Source organism: Hemiscyllium ocellatum, chromosome 30 (assembly GCF_020745735.1).
Source record: "Hemiscyllium ocellatum isolate sHemOce1 chromosome 30, sHemOce1.pat.X.cur, whole genome shotgun sequence".
Classification (NCBI taxonomy): domain Eukaryota; kingdom Metazoa; phylum Chordata; class Chondrichthyes; order Orectolobiformes; family Hemiscylliidae; genus Hemiscyllium; species Hemiscyllium ocellatum.
This window is the reverse complement of record NC_083430.1, coordinates 24,611,681-24,628,788: the sequence shown is the minus strand read 5'-3', so window position 1 is coordinate 24,628,788 and position 17,108 is coordinate 24,611,681. Positions and strand designations below refer to the sequence as shown.

Below are 17,108 nucleotides of genomic sequence, written 5' to 3'. Positions count from 1 at the left end.
AATGCCTCCAGTAGAGCATCAGACAGTGCAGACCTTAAGTGTAATGTGATTGAATAACTTGCAATAAAGTACGAGAAGCTTGATCTCACTAACAGGTTTATGATATGTACTTCTCGTATGGAAATATTTGCAAAGAACATTATGGTGGATGGTGCTGTAGCTGCTTTAGAGTGGACTTTCAATGAGGAAGAGAACAACTCTCATCAAGTCACGCTGTGGAGGGAACTGTAGGTGAACAGGAGAGAAGGAAACAATAGGGAAAGTTGAAATTTTGAGGAGGGAATTAATTACTAAACCCACCTAACATGATCTACAGGATAGAGGCTTAGCTTCCTTGACCTCTTAGAAGCGCAGTCCTTTCAATGTTTGAGGTCTTATCTCAGGTAGAAGCAAAAGTGAGGACTGCAGATGCTGGAGATCAGAGTCAGGAGTGTGGTGCTGGAAAAGCACAGCCGGTCAGGCAGCATAAAAGGAGCTGAAGGGCTTTTGCCTGAAATGTTGATTCTCCTGCTCTTTGGATGCTGCCTGACCTGCTGTGCTTTTCCAGCGCCACACTCTCGACTCCATCTTTTCTTAACCTGGTATTTGTGTGTTGTTGTGAAAGTCGTCACAATCCTCAACTTTAATTTGCCTCTGATTCTGTCTGGGGGCACCATCAGAACCATAGCAGAAGTCTTGCATTCAAAAGTCATATAACCTTCCCCTGTGGTGACAATGGCCAAAATGTGTGGAGATTTGGAATCATGTTTCTGGTTGATCTCCCACAATTTCAGGATGTGGGATTTGCTGTAACAAACACAGAGACTGCTGAAGAAACTCAGTAAGTCCGGCAACATTTGTGGCGAGAGAGAGTGAACATTCCAAGTCCAGTATGACTTATTCAGAATTTTGCCTGACCAGCTGGTTTTCTCCAGCATTTTCTGTATTTGTTTCAGATTTCCAGCAATCACAAGTCTTTTGATTTCATTTCAGCAGGCAACTTGCTTTGTTGAACCTATCATTCTGAGCTGGTGTGTGTGACTTGTACACCTGACATCTCAGAGGTTGGACAAGGGGCTATTATTATTTTATTAAACCAGGTTTCTGTAAGCTACTAACAACTACATATTAAATCAAAATCGGCCTTATACCTGTTCCTAAAATAGATGCTTCTGAGTTGTGCATTGCAGCAAAAGATTGGATGTGATAAGATTAATCATTTAGAATTTATGGTTTAGATTCTCAGCAGAAATGAAAGAGGTGAGACCACATGAAATATGCCTGCCTATATATATAATCTCATTCAAACATTATCTATAAATCTTGATGTTTACCCAGGCATTTAAACAATTGCAAGCTGGAACATACCTGTGCCTGGTGTATAGCTTTGTGTTGGATTATGGCATGATTCAGTGACCCTTTTAAAGTGGTTAAGGAATCAATGCAATCTATAGGTTTGGGTGTCACTTCTTAAAAATTAAGATATGGCTGAGTGTACAAACCTGTAACAAGCCACTAGTATTTGTTAAAGACTGTCTCCAGATGTCTTTCCTCACAAGATGGTGCCGAATGATTCTCAGGCCAGAAGATTAGCCTGGTTTAAGTGGACATCTCTGCAACTATCCAGTTTTGGCCACAATACATACCGAGTGGTTTAACATTTAAGTGGAGAATTAAAGCACATATGTACTTTCATCAATTGGTAATTGTGATTCATATTCTTTTATGTGCTGTGTGTATTTATGTACATAAGAACAGGATCAGGGTGGTAAAGGGGAAATTGAATTAACTAAGGGTATGTTTGCTTTGTGATCAGAGCAGAACTCTTGTAACTGAGAACTATTGGATCTGATAAATTATGTTGTGCTGAGCTGGAATGCTTCATGTTTGACAGTTGATGTTGGACAAGGGAGCTTACATCCTGTTTCCTGTTTTCCTTCTGTTGCAGGCTCATTGGCTAGCTCAATATTTGATCCAATGCTTTGCCTAGTTGGAGCTTCAGGTGGAGGATATGCTCTAATGGGAGGCTACTTTATGAATGTCTTAGTGGTAAGTGGTTAGAATTAATTAATATTTTATTTATGTCGTGTGTGGGGGCTTTGGGGAGTCGGGAGGCAATCAGTAGAAAAACAACGTTTTCACCAATTCATGTGTTTTATTTACTAAAAGTATCATTTATTAAAAAAAACATTTTTATCCAGATTACATTTTAGCAAAGATGTAGGGACAGGATGTAACACCAGAGAATTTGATACCAAGATGCACACAGTGGGGAAGACACATGGTATTAAACAGGAAATAGTATGTTATTAGATAGTGTCAGAGTAAGAGGGAAAGTAATAACATTAAGTTAGGACTGCATTTTATGTAAATGTTATTGAGCTATAGGTAACTACATGGATGTATAGTGTTATAGTAGTAACGGATGACTGCCTCATATGGTGCGGCAGGATATTAAATAATCCCGAATACAATTAGTTCACAAATTAAATAGAAGAAGGAAAAGAGGAGGAGCAGCAGTATTTATTAATATTAATATTATGTGCTAATTATTAAGAGAATGTCCCAGAGGAATCTTGAGCTAAGGAACAAAAAGGGTACAATTGTATTGCTTGATTTGATCTATAGACCACCAACCTTGGGAATGACGTAGAGGAGCAAATTTGCAAATAAATTAGAGAGAAGTGTAAGAATTATAGGAGAGTTTTCGTGGATGACTTTAATTATGAGAATGTAGAACACGAGCACAGTGAGAGAATATCCAGAAAATTGAGCCTGCTCCACCTTTCTCTATGGTGATGCCTGCTCTTGAGCTTTGACAGTACTTTCCCACTCACTCCCCACATCTCTTAATTCCCCAAGGTGTTCGAAGTCTGTCTACCACAGCCTAAATTGTGGAGTTTCCACAACTCTTTCCTGTGGAAAATAACAAATCAACAGCAGAAAGTTTTCCTCTTTTCGGATTTAAATAATTAACACATTATCCTAAAGTTGTGATTTGTTTTCTTGATTCCCTGCAATCTTTCAGTGCCAACCCTATCAAGCATTTTCATAATCTTGAATGTTTTAGTGACATTGCCTCTCATTTTTATAAAATTTCAGATAACATAGGGTGGTTAGCACTGCTGCCTTACAGTGCCAGGGACCCAGGTCTGATTCAAGCCTCTGGCAACTGTGTGGAGTTTGCACATTCTCGCGGTGTCTGTGTGGGTTTCCTCTGGGTGCTCTTGTTCCCTCCCATAGTCCAAAAATGTGATCATTAAGCGGATTGGGTATGCTAAACACAGGTTACCAGGGTAGGGTGTGGGGCTGGGTATGGTGGGATGCCCTTTGGAGGGTCATTGAAGACTCAATGGGCCAAATGGCCTCTTTCCACATTGTAGGGATTCTATTGTATGACACTAAGTTATTCATTGTGGGCAGCATGGTGGCACAATGGTTAGCACTGCTGCCTCACAGTGCCAGAGACCCGGGTTTAGTTCCCACCTTAGGTGACTGACTGTGTGGAGTTTGCACATTCTCCCCGTGTCTGCGTGGGTTTCCTCTGGGTGCTCCGGTTTCCTCCCACAATCCAAAGATGTGCAGGTTAGGTGAATTGGCCATGCTAAATTGCCCATAGTGTTAGGTGAAGGGGTAAATGTAAGGGAATGGGTCTAGGTGGGTTGCGCTTTGGCGGGTTGGTGTGGACTTGTTGGGCCGAAGGGCCTGTTTCCACATTGTACGTAATCTAATCTAAAATCTAATCTAATCCTCACAACCTAGGCCAACTCACTCATTACCAACCTAGTGAACCTTCATTTTTTTATACAGTAAATAGCAGGACCCTTAGGAGGTTTGATATACAGAAGGATCTTGGAGTGCAAGTTCATAGCTCCCTGAAAATGGACAAGATTGTAGAGAAGGTGTCTGGCATGCTTGCCTTCATCATTTGGGGTACTGAATATAAAAGTTGGCAAGTCATGTTACACCCTATAAGACTTTGGTTAGGCCTCGTTTAGAGCACTGCATGTAGTTCTGGTCACCACACCACAGGAAAGGTATAGAGGCTTTGGAGAGGGTGTAAGAGGATGTTGCCCGGATTGGAGTGTATTAGCTATCAGGAGAAGTTGGACAAACCTGCATAAGGTGGATACTCGGAGTATTTTCCCAGAGTGGAAATGTCATATACTAAGGTGCATAGGTTTTAGGTGAGAGGGGAGTAAACTTTGGATGAGATGTGGGAGGTAAGTGTTTTGCACGTGGGGTGGTAAGTGTCTGGAATGCACTGCCTGGGAGGTGGTAGAAGTAGATATGAAAACAATGTAAACAGATACATGAACAGGCATATAGAGGGATACAAACTTTGTACATCCCAGGCAAATGGGATTGGCTTAGAATGGCATCATGGTCAGCACAGACATGGTGGGCCGAAGGACCTGTTCCTGTGCTGACCTGTTCTTATGTTCTATGTACTACCTCCAACACAAGCATATTCTTCCTTAACTATGGAAACCAAAACTAAACACAGATTTTAGATTCAGTTTTTACCAAAGACATAAATTATTGCTTTGTAAAATGTATAGCCATTTTCCTTCCTAATTGCTTGCTGTACCTGCATATTGACTTTCTGTATTCCTTGAATGAGCATAATTAACTCTCTCTGAACATCAATTTTTAGAAGTTTCATGTTTTTAAAATAATATTCTACTTTCCTATTCTTACAAGTAAAGTAAATAATCTCACACTTTCCTTCAAAATCATCTGTCTGTGATCTTGTTGCTCACCCCATAATCTGTTTATATCTACTTAAAGCCTTTGAGCCCTCTTCATAAATTACACTTCCACGTGGCTTTATATGATCTGCAAACTTTGATACATTATTGTCTGTCTCTTCATCTATTTCATATGTATTGTAAAAACACAGGCCTCAGCTCTGCCATTGTGGCACTACACTAGTCACAGCTATGCCAACTAGAAAATGATAAATTCATGCCTGCTATTTGCTTCCTGTTCTTTAACCAATCCTCTATCCATTTAAATTCACAAGACCTTATTTTGCCAGTTAATCTTGTGTGCTGCTTTATCAAATGCTTTTGGAAATCCTAGTATACAACATCTATTGTTCTCCATTATCTACCATACTAGTTACATATTCAAAGAATTTTGAAACATTAATCATACATGATTTCTCAATTGTGAAACTGGTTAATTTGAATCATACAGTGATTTTCTAAGAATATTGTTGAGACTTCTTTAATAGCAGATTCCAGTAGTGTCAATCTAAGTGTATTTCTCTTTTTTATTTCTCTCCTTTCATGAATAGATGTGTTACATTGGCTAATGTCCTATTTGCTGGATTCATCCCAGAATCTAAGAAAGGTAGAAACTACAGCCAGAGATTCCATAATCCACTAGGTCTGCAGTTATCTCTCTTTTAGAATTTGAGGATCTTAGCCATCAGGCCCTGGCCATTTGTTGGATTGGAATCCAATTAGTTTGTCTAGTAGTTTTTTTCTCTTCTGGTATTAATTTCCTTAATTTTCTCCTTTTTATTGTCTAACCTTCTTTTACTTATATTCAATGCCCACTTCTGCATAAAAGATATTTGTTCAACATCTTTCCCCATAATAATTTCTCCACTCTCTGTCCAATGGACCAGCATTGACTTTGGCTGCTCTCTTGCTTTTTGTACACTTATAAAATTTCTTGGAATCAGTCCTAGTAATTTTATATTATTTAAACTAATTTTTGGACTGGGGTTGTGGTAATATAAAGGATGAAATGTATTCATATGCGGGAACTCTTCTCTGTGGAAAAAAGGTGCCAGCCTTGTGCCCTCTTTGAATTACACAGACCTTGGGAAGCCTGCAGTTTCCTGTTGCTTTCTCCATGACACTGCCAACCAATGAAGACTCTTCTTCTGTAGTATAAATTGTTCTTATCATTTGAAATTTCCATTCTTGCACAGATTGGGAGCTAGGATTAGATGTATTCCATTACAATTATCTTTACCGCCTAGTTTGACTTATCCAGTGGACTTGACGATCAGTAATCTTTATGATAGCATTGAAAACTTAACATATCAGTTCAGTTTTGACACAATTATTCAAGTTGGACCAGATTAGTGAAATATTCAGATGGCCTCGATACATATTTTGTATTCTAAACATGTTTGGATATTGCAAAGGACAAAGAAAGCTAAACATCCATGGAGAAATAAACACTCGTACATTCCTTTGCTTAAATGTTATTGTAGAAAATTTAAATGTGCCTTTCTGCCTTAGTGACTGAATTCCTGAGCGATTTGTGAATTCCTGAAAGCTAGGCTGGGTGATAAAAAAAGTGATCTCTTGCCTTTTAAGGGAAAACAACACAAACATTAGGAGCTATTTTCATTTTATTTCCTGCATTAATTCCAAATCTCTCCCCCTCAAGAAACTATTTGCATTTTGTGGCACTTCAGCTATTTTCTCATTTGCTATATTAAATGATTGTTTATTCCATTGAAGCAAGTCTGGAGGGGGAGCAGTTCTCATGAACTAAGCAGTCAGTTGTAACATTTTAGCAACAGATCAGTTCACCAACATCAAGTACAAGAGGAGCATTACACCATCGAATCTCCGTGAGATTTTTGCCATTCATCCAAATCTTAGACATCAAAAGTGACCAATGGAACTTATTTGTGTGCAAGAGCTCGAGATAGTTCCAAAAATTACTGGAGCTCCATAATATTTTTATTTGTTTGCTTGCAGAACTTTCGACAAATGGTGCCACTATTCGGTGTTTTCAGATTAGCTTTTATTTTGATCATAGGTAAGTATTCTAATTTTGTAGTACAATTTTGTAATTCTCTCTAGTTTCCTCTGTTGATCGTTTATCATCACATAGAAGTCATGATGTGGTATGACAGGGAATTTCTGATTGTAGAGATGTATCTAACAGCTACTCCATGGTGAAACAATATTAGAGGTGAACTACTTTGGAGCTTTTAATAACATTACACAATCATCACTGCCTTAAATGGGAGGAGATTCACTGAGATTGTAGCCTTGGGTTTTGCTGAGTCAGGATACTGTTAAGTTAACATGCTTTTAATAATGATGGGTGGGTCCCAATGTCCCAATTTCAGGGCTCTGAACCCTTTCTGGGACTGTCATATTTTTAGCAGCATATTTTAAGAATTTTGACTGATTTGGTTGGCGTACTCACATCCTCCATTCCTGACTTGACATGTTTCCTTCTCTGAAATTGTTAAGGAATTAGACTAATTTTTAAAAAAACTTGTGGTTTTGGACACAACTATTGTCTACATTAGGGAACCTTTTGTGGCACATTAATGCCTATTGATTCACCATAGATAGCATAGAACCAATTAATCTTACAGTGACAATAAGAAATATTAAATAGAAAGTTTTAAAAATGAGCCAACATTCATAAATTTTCACCATTCTAAAAACCTTACTTTGCTACTGGGCAATAAAAGTGACAATCACATTGACCCTTCAAGTATCAACAGCAGAAGTAGCAAGCATTTAAAATCTCGTAATCTTGTGTAAATAAACAGTGTGCAATTGACAGCAGAAGTTAGACAGTCAAAGTAATACTCTTCTTGAAGCCCAGCTGTTTTATCAAACTAATGGATTCTCAGGAATTTTGGCCATCTGGCAGCCTATGTACCTACCTCCACTCCCTTTTTTGGATCAGCTGGATCAACACCAGTTTTCATCTGGATCCCAGCTAGGAAGGTCCCACATTTCCAGGACCTTCCTCCTTAGACAGGCGCACATGGTTCAGAAATGTGCTGTGTACTGTTAGGTGCGTCAAAGATAAAAATCCAGGCCCATATCAAATTTGGAATCCCACATAAAATATTCTTACTCATGAATAAATAAGTAGCATTCACTTTTAACAACATAATCTCCCCTTGCATGTAAGTTCCTTGATTGTTTGTTTAATTAAAGAGTTTGAAGTAGACAATTCCACTGCACTTGACTAGGACACTTTAGTTAAATCTTCTGTCATGAGTGATTTCAGTCCATGCTTCTGTGTTGACCATGTTTGGGAAAGCCTACATTTGACATATTTTAAATTTAGTCTTTTGCTGCCATCCGTTTGTATTTTCTGGTTATTCAATTATACGGTTTAAATTAATCATTTGAATATACCTATTTACAGTCGGTACTGATGTGGGGTTTGCCCTATATAGAAGGTTCCTTGTTGGAGGAGATGGTTTGCGTGTAAGTATTCCAGATATCTATCTTAACCTCTCACTACTAAGACATTCTTGCACATAACCTTTAATATCATAATCTAATAAATTAACAAAGTGTTTAACAGACAGCAAACTAATGCTTGATAATGTTGACTTATGACAGCCTTGGATTATTGGTAACACTTCCAGCTTAGAATTCAGATTTTGCTCCAAAGGCTTGGATTCATAGAATTTTAGAGATATACAGCACAGAAAGAGACCATTCGGTCCAACTTGTCCATGCCGACCAGATATCCTAAACTGATCTAGTCCCATCTGATTAGATTCCCTACAGCATGGAAACAGGCCCTTCGGCCCAACAAGTCCACACCAACCATCCAAAGAGCAACCCACCCAGACCCATTCCCCTACATTTACCCCTGACTAATGCACCTTACGCTACGGGCAATTTAACATGGTCAATTCACCTAACCTGCACATCTTTGGACTGTGGGAGGAAACCGGAGCACCCGGAGGAAACCCTGGGAGAATGTGCAAACTCCACACAGACAGTTGCCTGAGGCAGGAATTGAACCTGGGTCCCTGGCACTGTGAGGCAGCAGTGTTAACCACCGAGTTACCGTGCCACCTGTCATGGTGCCAATATTTGACCCATATCCTTCTAAGCCCTTCTGATTCATGTACCCATCCAGATGCCTTTTAAATGTTGTAATTACAGCCACCTCCACCACCTCCTCTGGCAGCATGTTCCATAAAGGCTTTGCTTGAAAAAGTTGCCCCATATAAATCTTTCCCCTTTCACCTTAAATCTAGGCTCTCTAGTTTTGGATTTCCCCTCCTCTGGCAAAAAGATCTTGGTTATTCACCCTATCTATGCCCCTCTTGATTTTATAAACTACAATAAGGTCACTCCTCAGGAGATAAAAGCCTGAGATTCAGCCTCTCCCTGTAGCTCAAATCCTCCAATCCTGTCAACTTCCTTGTAAATCTTTTCTGAACCCTTTCAAGTTTAACAACAGCTTTCTATAGCATGGAGACCAGAATTGAATGTAGTTCTCTGAAAGTGGCCTCACCAACATCCTGTACAGCCACAGCATGATGTCCCAACACCTATACTCAATGCATGACCAATAAAGGCAAGTGTGCTAAATGTCTTCATTACCCTGTTTACCTGTGACTCTATTTTCAAGGAACTATACACTTGTACCCTTAGGTCTGTTTGGCAACATCGCGCAGGGCCCTACCATGAATTGTATAAATCCTGCTCTGGTTTGCCTTACCAAAATGCAACACCTCACATTTATCTAAATTAAATAGCATCTGCCATTCCCTGGCCCATTGGCCAACTGAGATATAATGAAAAGGGAGAATTTGACATGTGCGAGAAAACAGCAAGTGGTATATTACAAGTGGCGAAAGCCTCTACATGTATATAAGAAGTAAAGGTAGCAACGGTCCCTTAATGAGTGAAATTGGAGAATTATTCAGAACAATGTATATGAATAATGAATAAAAATTAATTTATCTTTGAACAAATATTTTGTACCTGTTTTAAAATTAAAAGGCACACAAGTACCCCAAGGATGTTGAAAATCATGAGACAACACAGAGAGAAACATTCAGACGAAGTAGTAGAAAATGAATGTGATGAAATGCTGGCTAGTCCTTCAGACAGATTGTCCTCATCCTCAGGTACTGAAAAAAGAGGGCATTAGAGAGCAGGCGGTGGTGCAGTGGTCATGTCACTGGACTAGTAGTCCAGAATCCTAGGCTAATGTTCTAGGGATGTAGTTCAAAGCCCATCAGGGCAAGTAAAATTTAATAGTATCTGGAACGACAACCATATAACCACCATCAAGTTCGTTAATGTCTTTTAAGAAGGGAAATCTGCCATTCTTATCTGACCTAGACTACATGTGACTCCAGACTCACAGAAACGTGGTTAACTATACCCTGAAATACTGTAGCAAGTCACTTTGCTCTATTAAACCACAAAGTCTACAGAAAGGAACTAAACTGAATGGAGTACCTATCATTGACCTAAGTATCTGAAATGACAACAGAAAATACAGCTTGTTGACCCTGTACAGTATGCCTTACAAACCTTTTGGGGCTGTCCGGTGAAGCAATAGCCTGACATATTTCTGAAATCCTGGCCTGCCCCTGCTCCTAATTCTTATTATCTTGCAATTATAGAAGGTTACTCATAGTTGACAAGCTGATAAGGCCAGTTTTACAATATCATCCAAAATCAATTTTTTTTCTTTCTATTTGCTAACATACAGTGGCTCCTCATCGCTAAGCTGACCTTTCTATTTTTCATGCTTTATAATGACCAATGCACACTGGCTGATACAGTGAGATAAAACCAATGGCATTTGACTTGAGTAATCAATCATGGCACCTGCAAGGTTCATAGTACAAGAAATAAATAGTTATGATATGATAACTGGCCTTATTTGCCCGGAAACATTCTGATGATTGCAGCAACATTTCTATTTATTTATACCCCTCACCAGTCCATACCCTATTCTGCCTTTCTTCTTTTCTGCTTTTATAGAAATTAATATTTTTCTGGCTTTACTTCCTTACTGCTGTGATTTCCTTCTGCTGAGAGTTTATTTAACTCCTACTTTGAAAAAAATTGAACGACAGATACACACACAAGGTAAGAGCAAATCTATTCATGTGTTTGTGGTGATATGGAACTGCTGTGAATCAATGGGAGTTCATGCAGTTTTATGACTCATAGGTGCTTAAAGGTCATATTGCTTTTGAATACTTTTGAATAATAGGCATAACCCAAAGCAATAAATCTGTCTTTGTTTGCTTTCAAGCTAGAGCATGTATGAGTCACCTGGGTGTACAAATTGAAATACCAATGGGGAGTCTATTGCGTTACCATGTGACAATATTAAACCACACATCTTTCGTACTGTGAAACCATATTCATTAAGAGATTAACACGAGAAAGAATTGTACATTACCTCATGATAAGTGGTGAAAGAAGATATGGAACTAAATGGTTCAATTTAGAAATAAACTGAAGTGGATCTAATTCTGAAGTCATTAAGGCCCTGGAAGATTTAGCAAAAACATTGAAATAAGGAAACAGCAAAAAATTCTTATTGGGCTTCTAGTCATAACATTGCAAAAAGTGCATAACAGTTCATAGCTATCCCTGTCAGTTTTTTCTAATTACATATTTTTTTAAATCACAGCCAGTATAAGTGTGTAATATTTGCTAATAACTACAAATGATAACTGAAATTACTGTACAGAAGCCAGTATCCCGTCACCAAGTTACCATTTATATACATGGTCAGAAGTCACATGACACTAGGTTATAGTCCAACAGGCTTATTTAAAATCATAATCTTTTGGAGCACTGCTCCTTCAGCAGGTGGGGTGAGATGCTACTAGATTTACTTACGTGTGTATAGTACTTGACACTGGTCCGGTTTCCTCAGAGCCAGTTCTCGGGGTAAACAGAACGTCTGACACTCATGTTTTGTTTTTCCAATATTGAACAGTTTATTTTTCCATTGGTGACAATTCCATTTCACAATTAATAGCCTAGCTGACACTCGTATTTATATCTGTCACCCACGGCTCCCTGATTGGACCAGGTTAACAGCCCCAATCAGGGAACTTAAATTCTATGAGGTCCATCTGGCTGACCTCATTCCAAACACTACAAGTCTCCCACACTAGGTCTGGTGACATAGGCCTGTACGTTTTCTTGTAGCCTCTCCTCAGGCATTTTTGCACTGGGTCTGGTTCCTCTGACTCGACTATGGATACAGATGGTGTGTACCAGACTGTAGCCCGCCTCTTGAGTCCGGAACTTCTCAGAAGAAATTCATCCTCTTCTTCAGGTGATAATTATGTGGAGGAGACTACGAATTCCACCATTTTGATCTCAGACTCCGAGATTTTCTCGACACTCCGGAACAGTTGGAAAGGTTATTGAGGAGCTCAGCATATTTTGCTCCCATACTGTTTACAAGTTTACAGCTTTCATGTGGTCCACATGCTTGTTCACGACCACCTCAGCTATCCAAACTTTGTGTGTCACAGGACCTGCCCTTGCATTGATCATGCCTCTTATCACACGGGGCTGAAATTGCATTGTTGCCAATACAGGTAAGGAAAGTTCGTGTTCTACAAGTAACGGTCTACATTCTTCAATCGTGTTTGAGCCAATTTGCATTGAAGAAACATACGTTATAGCAGAACCGACTGTACCTAATCCCATGCATACAGGATTCATACACAAAGCTGGTTGCAGAGCTGTCTTTCATGAACCTGGACATGAATCAGTCATACCTACAAATGTGGTTAGATGAGGATTCCTAGAAGTATGCTACAATTAATACCCATCAGGGTTTGTACCAATATACAAGACTGCCTTTTGGGGTATAACAGCCTATGCCATTTTTCAGCAGATGACAAAGAACATTTTACAAAGTCTATCCCGGGTCACTATTTATCGAGATGCTGTCTGGATAACAGGGAAGACTAATAAAGAGCACTGAGAGAACTTGACATTAACTTTAGACATTTCTCCAAGGTGGGTGTATACCTTAGAAGGGAAAAACGTTAGTTCCTGGCATCCCAAGTGACTTACTTGGGCTACAGAGTCAACAAAACTGGGTTATACAAGTTGGAGAAAAACCTGACGATGATGAAAGGTGCCCCGGCTCACACAGCTGTATCTGAACTTAGGTCTTTTATTGGATTGGTGCATTACTTTGGAAAGTTCATACATAACCTGGCCTGCACCTTGGCGCCTTTACATCAGTTATTGAAAAAGGGTCAGCGTTGGAAATGGATTCATAGTCAAGACATAACTTTTAGGGAAGTGAAGCAGCTATCCTCCTCCAAAGTGTTAGCTGACATTGATCCCAAGTAATATCTGGTGCTGAAATGCGACCCCTCCCCATATGTTACTAGGGTATTGTTGGCTCACAGATGGCCCAATGGAGAGGAATACCCAATAGCAAATGTTTCCCATACTTTGACTGATGCAGAGTGCAAATCTCCTGAGATAAAGAAGGAAGGTTCAGCAATCACCTTTGGTGAGAAATTTCTACCAATAACTTGCATTGGGTAGGCATATGGAGGATAGTGGGCTAGTGTAGGTTAGGTGGGCTTGGACTGGTGCAACATCGAGGGCCGAAGGGCCTGTACTGCGCTGTATTTTTCTATGTTCTATATTCTATGTTGACAGACATAGATTTGTGATAGTAACAGACCACAAGCTCTTACTGGGGCTACTCAAAGAGGACAAGACCGTCTGGCCTAAAGCTTACAGTTGAATTGAACAGTGAGCTCTCACTCTAAATGGGCAAAATTACAAGTTGGAACACAGTCCGAGAAGTCAAGTAACAAATGCAGATGTCTTGAGCCCCCTCCCGCTAGTGGATACATCACTGTTGATGCTGACATTGGAAGAGTTCCTTCTCAATTTAACCCTTCTGGTCACCACTAATAATATCAGCGTGGACACAAAAGATCCAGTTCTGGAGAAACTAAAACAGCTGGTGGTGGTGGTGGTGGTGGTGGGAGAAACAAAAGGACCATCATAACCAGGATTGAAAGCTTTTTTGACCCAGTGAGACGACATCACTGTAGAGGATGACATTTCATTACAGAGAACAAGAGTGATTGTCCTGAACAAAGGTTGCTGCCAGATACTGGCTGCACTCTACCAGGGTCATCCAGGCATGTCCAAAATGAAGATCTTGGTGAGAGGTTATGTCTGTTGACTAAACAGTCTCACAGCATCTCATTTAGGGTTAAACCAAAGTCACATGCCTCTGCAAATGATCTTAAACCTGGTCAAAATCCTGACATGGACCCCTCATTTTTTGAACTGCCAAGTAAAACTGATAACATCTCAGAATTAGAGGAGGCTTGGGGTTGTATTATTCCTTAACTAAACCCATCAACTCTTGAAAGTTTTAGTATCTGGTACCTCAGGAAACAAGGTTCCTAATAACCAATAAAGCTGGGGGTCCACAAGCTGTCAGCAGAATTACTCGTTGCTTTTCATCTGTCCCAATATCATTTGTCCAGAAAACATAATACATTCTTTTCATGTACTAGGCCCAGTCTTCGACGGCAGGATTAAATGAGTCAAGCTTCCCAAATGAGGCCAGAAATGCTTATCCCAACTCAAAGACGACTATTGTGACCAAATTTCTTCAGAAGCAAATTTTTTTCTTTCGTCACCAGTAAAATATCTCCACTGAAGCTGGTACCCTGTCACCAAGTCACCCTTTATTAACACATGTACAGTACTTGACACTGGTCCGTCTTCCTCAGAGTGAACAGAATCTCTGACACTCCTGTTTCTATCTGTCAGCCAGGGCTCCCTGATTGGACCGGGTTAGCGGCCCTAGTCAGGGAACTTATATTCCATCATGTCCACCTGGCTGACCTCATTATAATCACAGTATTAACCACATTCATTGGCTTAAGGAATGAAATATTTCGGCAAATGCCAATGCTAAATGTCTATTTTTTTTGTGTGGGGCAGAATAATTAAGAGAACGTTTTTTCTTCATTCATCAATGTGTAAAAGAAATGAAAGACTACTTAGACACTTCAACCATTTCACTCAAGGTGAATGGATAAAAATATCGCTCAAGCTTTCTATGAGTCATTCTCATGAATCAGTTCTGCTTGGAAACTGCAGACACCATGTCTGGAATTAAATTAAATTACCACATGATTTTATTTGTTCTGCCATATTATTGTGACATTAAAACTTATCATTTAAATTATTTATTCTAACATCACGCTTCTATTCCCTCTAGGTATCATTTGTGGCTCACATTGCAGGTGGTCTAGCTGGAATGACCATCGGTTATGTGGTTTTCAGCTGTTATAATCAGAAACTCTTAAAGGATGTCAGATTTTGGGTTTCAATTTTAGCATATGTTTCATGTGTGGTATTTGCTATCATATTCAACATCTTCCTGTCTCCTGCTGCTTAAACAATAGAGCCGGAATGCTTTTTAAAATGTACAGTAACGCAGACAAATTATTCATCAAACACTCATGACAAGAAACAATTTGCAGCTCCTGAAGGGCAGTGGAACAAACATTTCCACAAACATTGCATAATGTCGAGATTTCCTTTGCACCCTTTGACACTGGCAGCGTTTGTAATGTTGACTTTAATGAATCATCATCTCTTACCAACTTGTGCTTTGTCTTGAATTTAAAAAAGAATATACAATATAGAGAATTGATAAGTTACATGGTGCAATGTTACAAATGTGACCTTCCTACAACTTGTCCTTTTTGTTGTGTTGAAGTGTTTAAAATGTTATTGATCCCATGCTGAAATTACAATTTCTAATGTTATACAGATTCACACTTTTGAATGGATGAGCAGCAGACTGAATAATACACCCAGGTCTGATTCTCATGCCCACTTTAGGTATACAGAGGCGAAAGAGAATTCAGCACTGCAAACGCCACCTTTCAAAATGGCCCCCTACAATTCTGATGGGGATGGATTTGGAGTTGTGCTGAGTGACCCAGGAGAGCCTAAGAGGCTCTGTCACCTTGTGCCCATCTCCTCATCCTCATGGCTCCTCATACACCTCCTACCATGTCATGCCTATCCATCTCACAAAGCTCCCCACACATCCTGTAGAACTCTTAATGTTCATTTACATATTCCCCTTTTGACACTATATTGCCCCCAAGCCACCCTATGCTCCTCTACCCATCTCCCACAGTCTCTTAAACTCCATTTGCCCCCATGCCTCCAATCATTCCAATGGCTATTAAATCCCCTCTTTCAACTTACGCCAATTCATAGCTCTCAACATCACCTTTTATACTTCCTTGTCTGAAAAAGTTAAACTAAATGATCTTGTACAGTAATATCAATGGCATGCATTTGTGAGATGTGAGCTGCTAGCTGTGGATAAAAATACATGGACACAAAACTGCAGGTTGTCAGTTCCCAAGAAGGGACACCACAGCTTCAGGCCTCGGAGACTTTAAACAATAAATGGGAAGACAGGTGGGAGCAACATACCAGCTGCTGTAGGAGCTAACCTGTCTGCAAGATGACAAAGGAAAGTTAATGCTCACAACTCCACAAAGGGGTTGTTATTCATTGAAGCTCTATGCCTTGAGAGAAGTTGTGAAGACAACAGGGACATCAGACAGGGAGGATGATTGATATTCAAAAACCATCAAGTTAGGAACAAATTGTAGCCTGTAGTACAATTTGACCTGATGGTGCGTACATGTCTTCACACTAATTGTATATTACAATTAGATAGGCATACCTAAATAGTGATTGGTCAGTTGTACTCATATGCTATGCATGATATAAACTGAATTGAGATAATTCTACACCTCTTAATTGCTAAATGTTAAATTCTCATAACTGAATTTAAAAATATAACTGACTCTAATCCTATATTCTGGGTCTCCATTGTGTTAGGTTTAGATACTGTGGAGTATAGCAAGCAATAAAGGCTGTTTTAAACACATCGAAGATCTCAATTTGGTCAGTCTCTGCGGATGAGGGTCAGAGGATAGCAGGGCGACTATTAATTCCTGGAAATACCCACAACATTCCCCATGGCAAAAATAAGTACTGCAGATGCTGCAAACCAGAGTATAGATTAGAGTGGTGCTGGAAAAGCGCAGCAGGTCAAGCAGCATCCGAGGAACAGGAAAATTGACGTTTTGGGCATTCCTGATGACATTCCTGATGAAGGGCTTTTGCCCGAAACGTCGATTTTCTTGCTCCTTGAATGCTGCCTGATCTGCTGTGCTTTTCCAGCACCACTCTAATCTAGACACAACACTCCCCATGCCAAGTAACCTGGTGTCCAGCATGGGTAGTACTCAGGAGGTAGGAAGATAGTGTATATTAATGAACTCACTATTGGAATAAAAA

General features: G+C 39.7%; 1 protein-coding gene across 2 annotated transcripts in view; it reads left to right on the top strand.

Moving 5' to 3' along the window:
* Positions 1-16,870, top strand: part of rhbdl2 (rhomboid, veinlet-like 2 (Drosophila)) — an 84,422-nt gene extending 67,552 nt beyond the window's left edge. For both annotated transcript variants that reach the window (XM_060847493.1, XM_060847492.1), the window contains exons 5-8: positions 1,928-2,028; positions 6,711-6,771; positions 8,134-8,195; positions 14,995-16,870. In XM_060847493.1, coding sequence (XP_060703476.1) covers positions 1,928-2,028; positions 6,711-6,771; positions 8,134-8,195; positions 14,995-15,174 — 404 coding nt within the window. In that variant the 3' untranslated portion in view covers positions 15,175-16,870. The remainder of the gene's footprint in view (positions 1-1,927; positions 2,029-6,710; positions 6,772-8,133; positions 8,196-14,994) is intronic.
* The last annotated feature ends 238 nt before the right edge of the window (positions 16,871-17,108 follow it).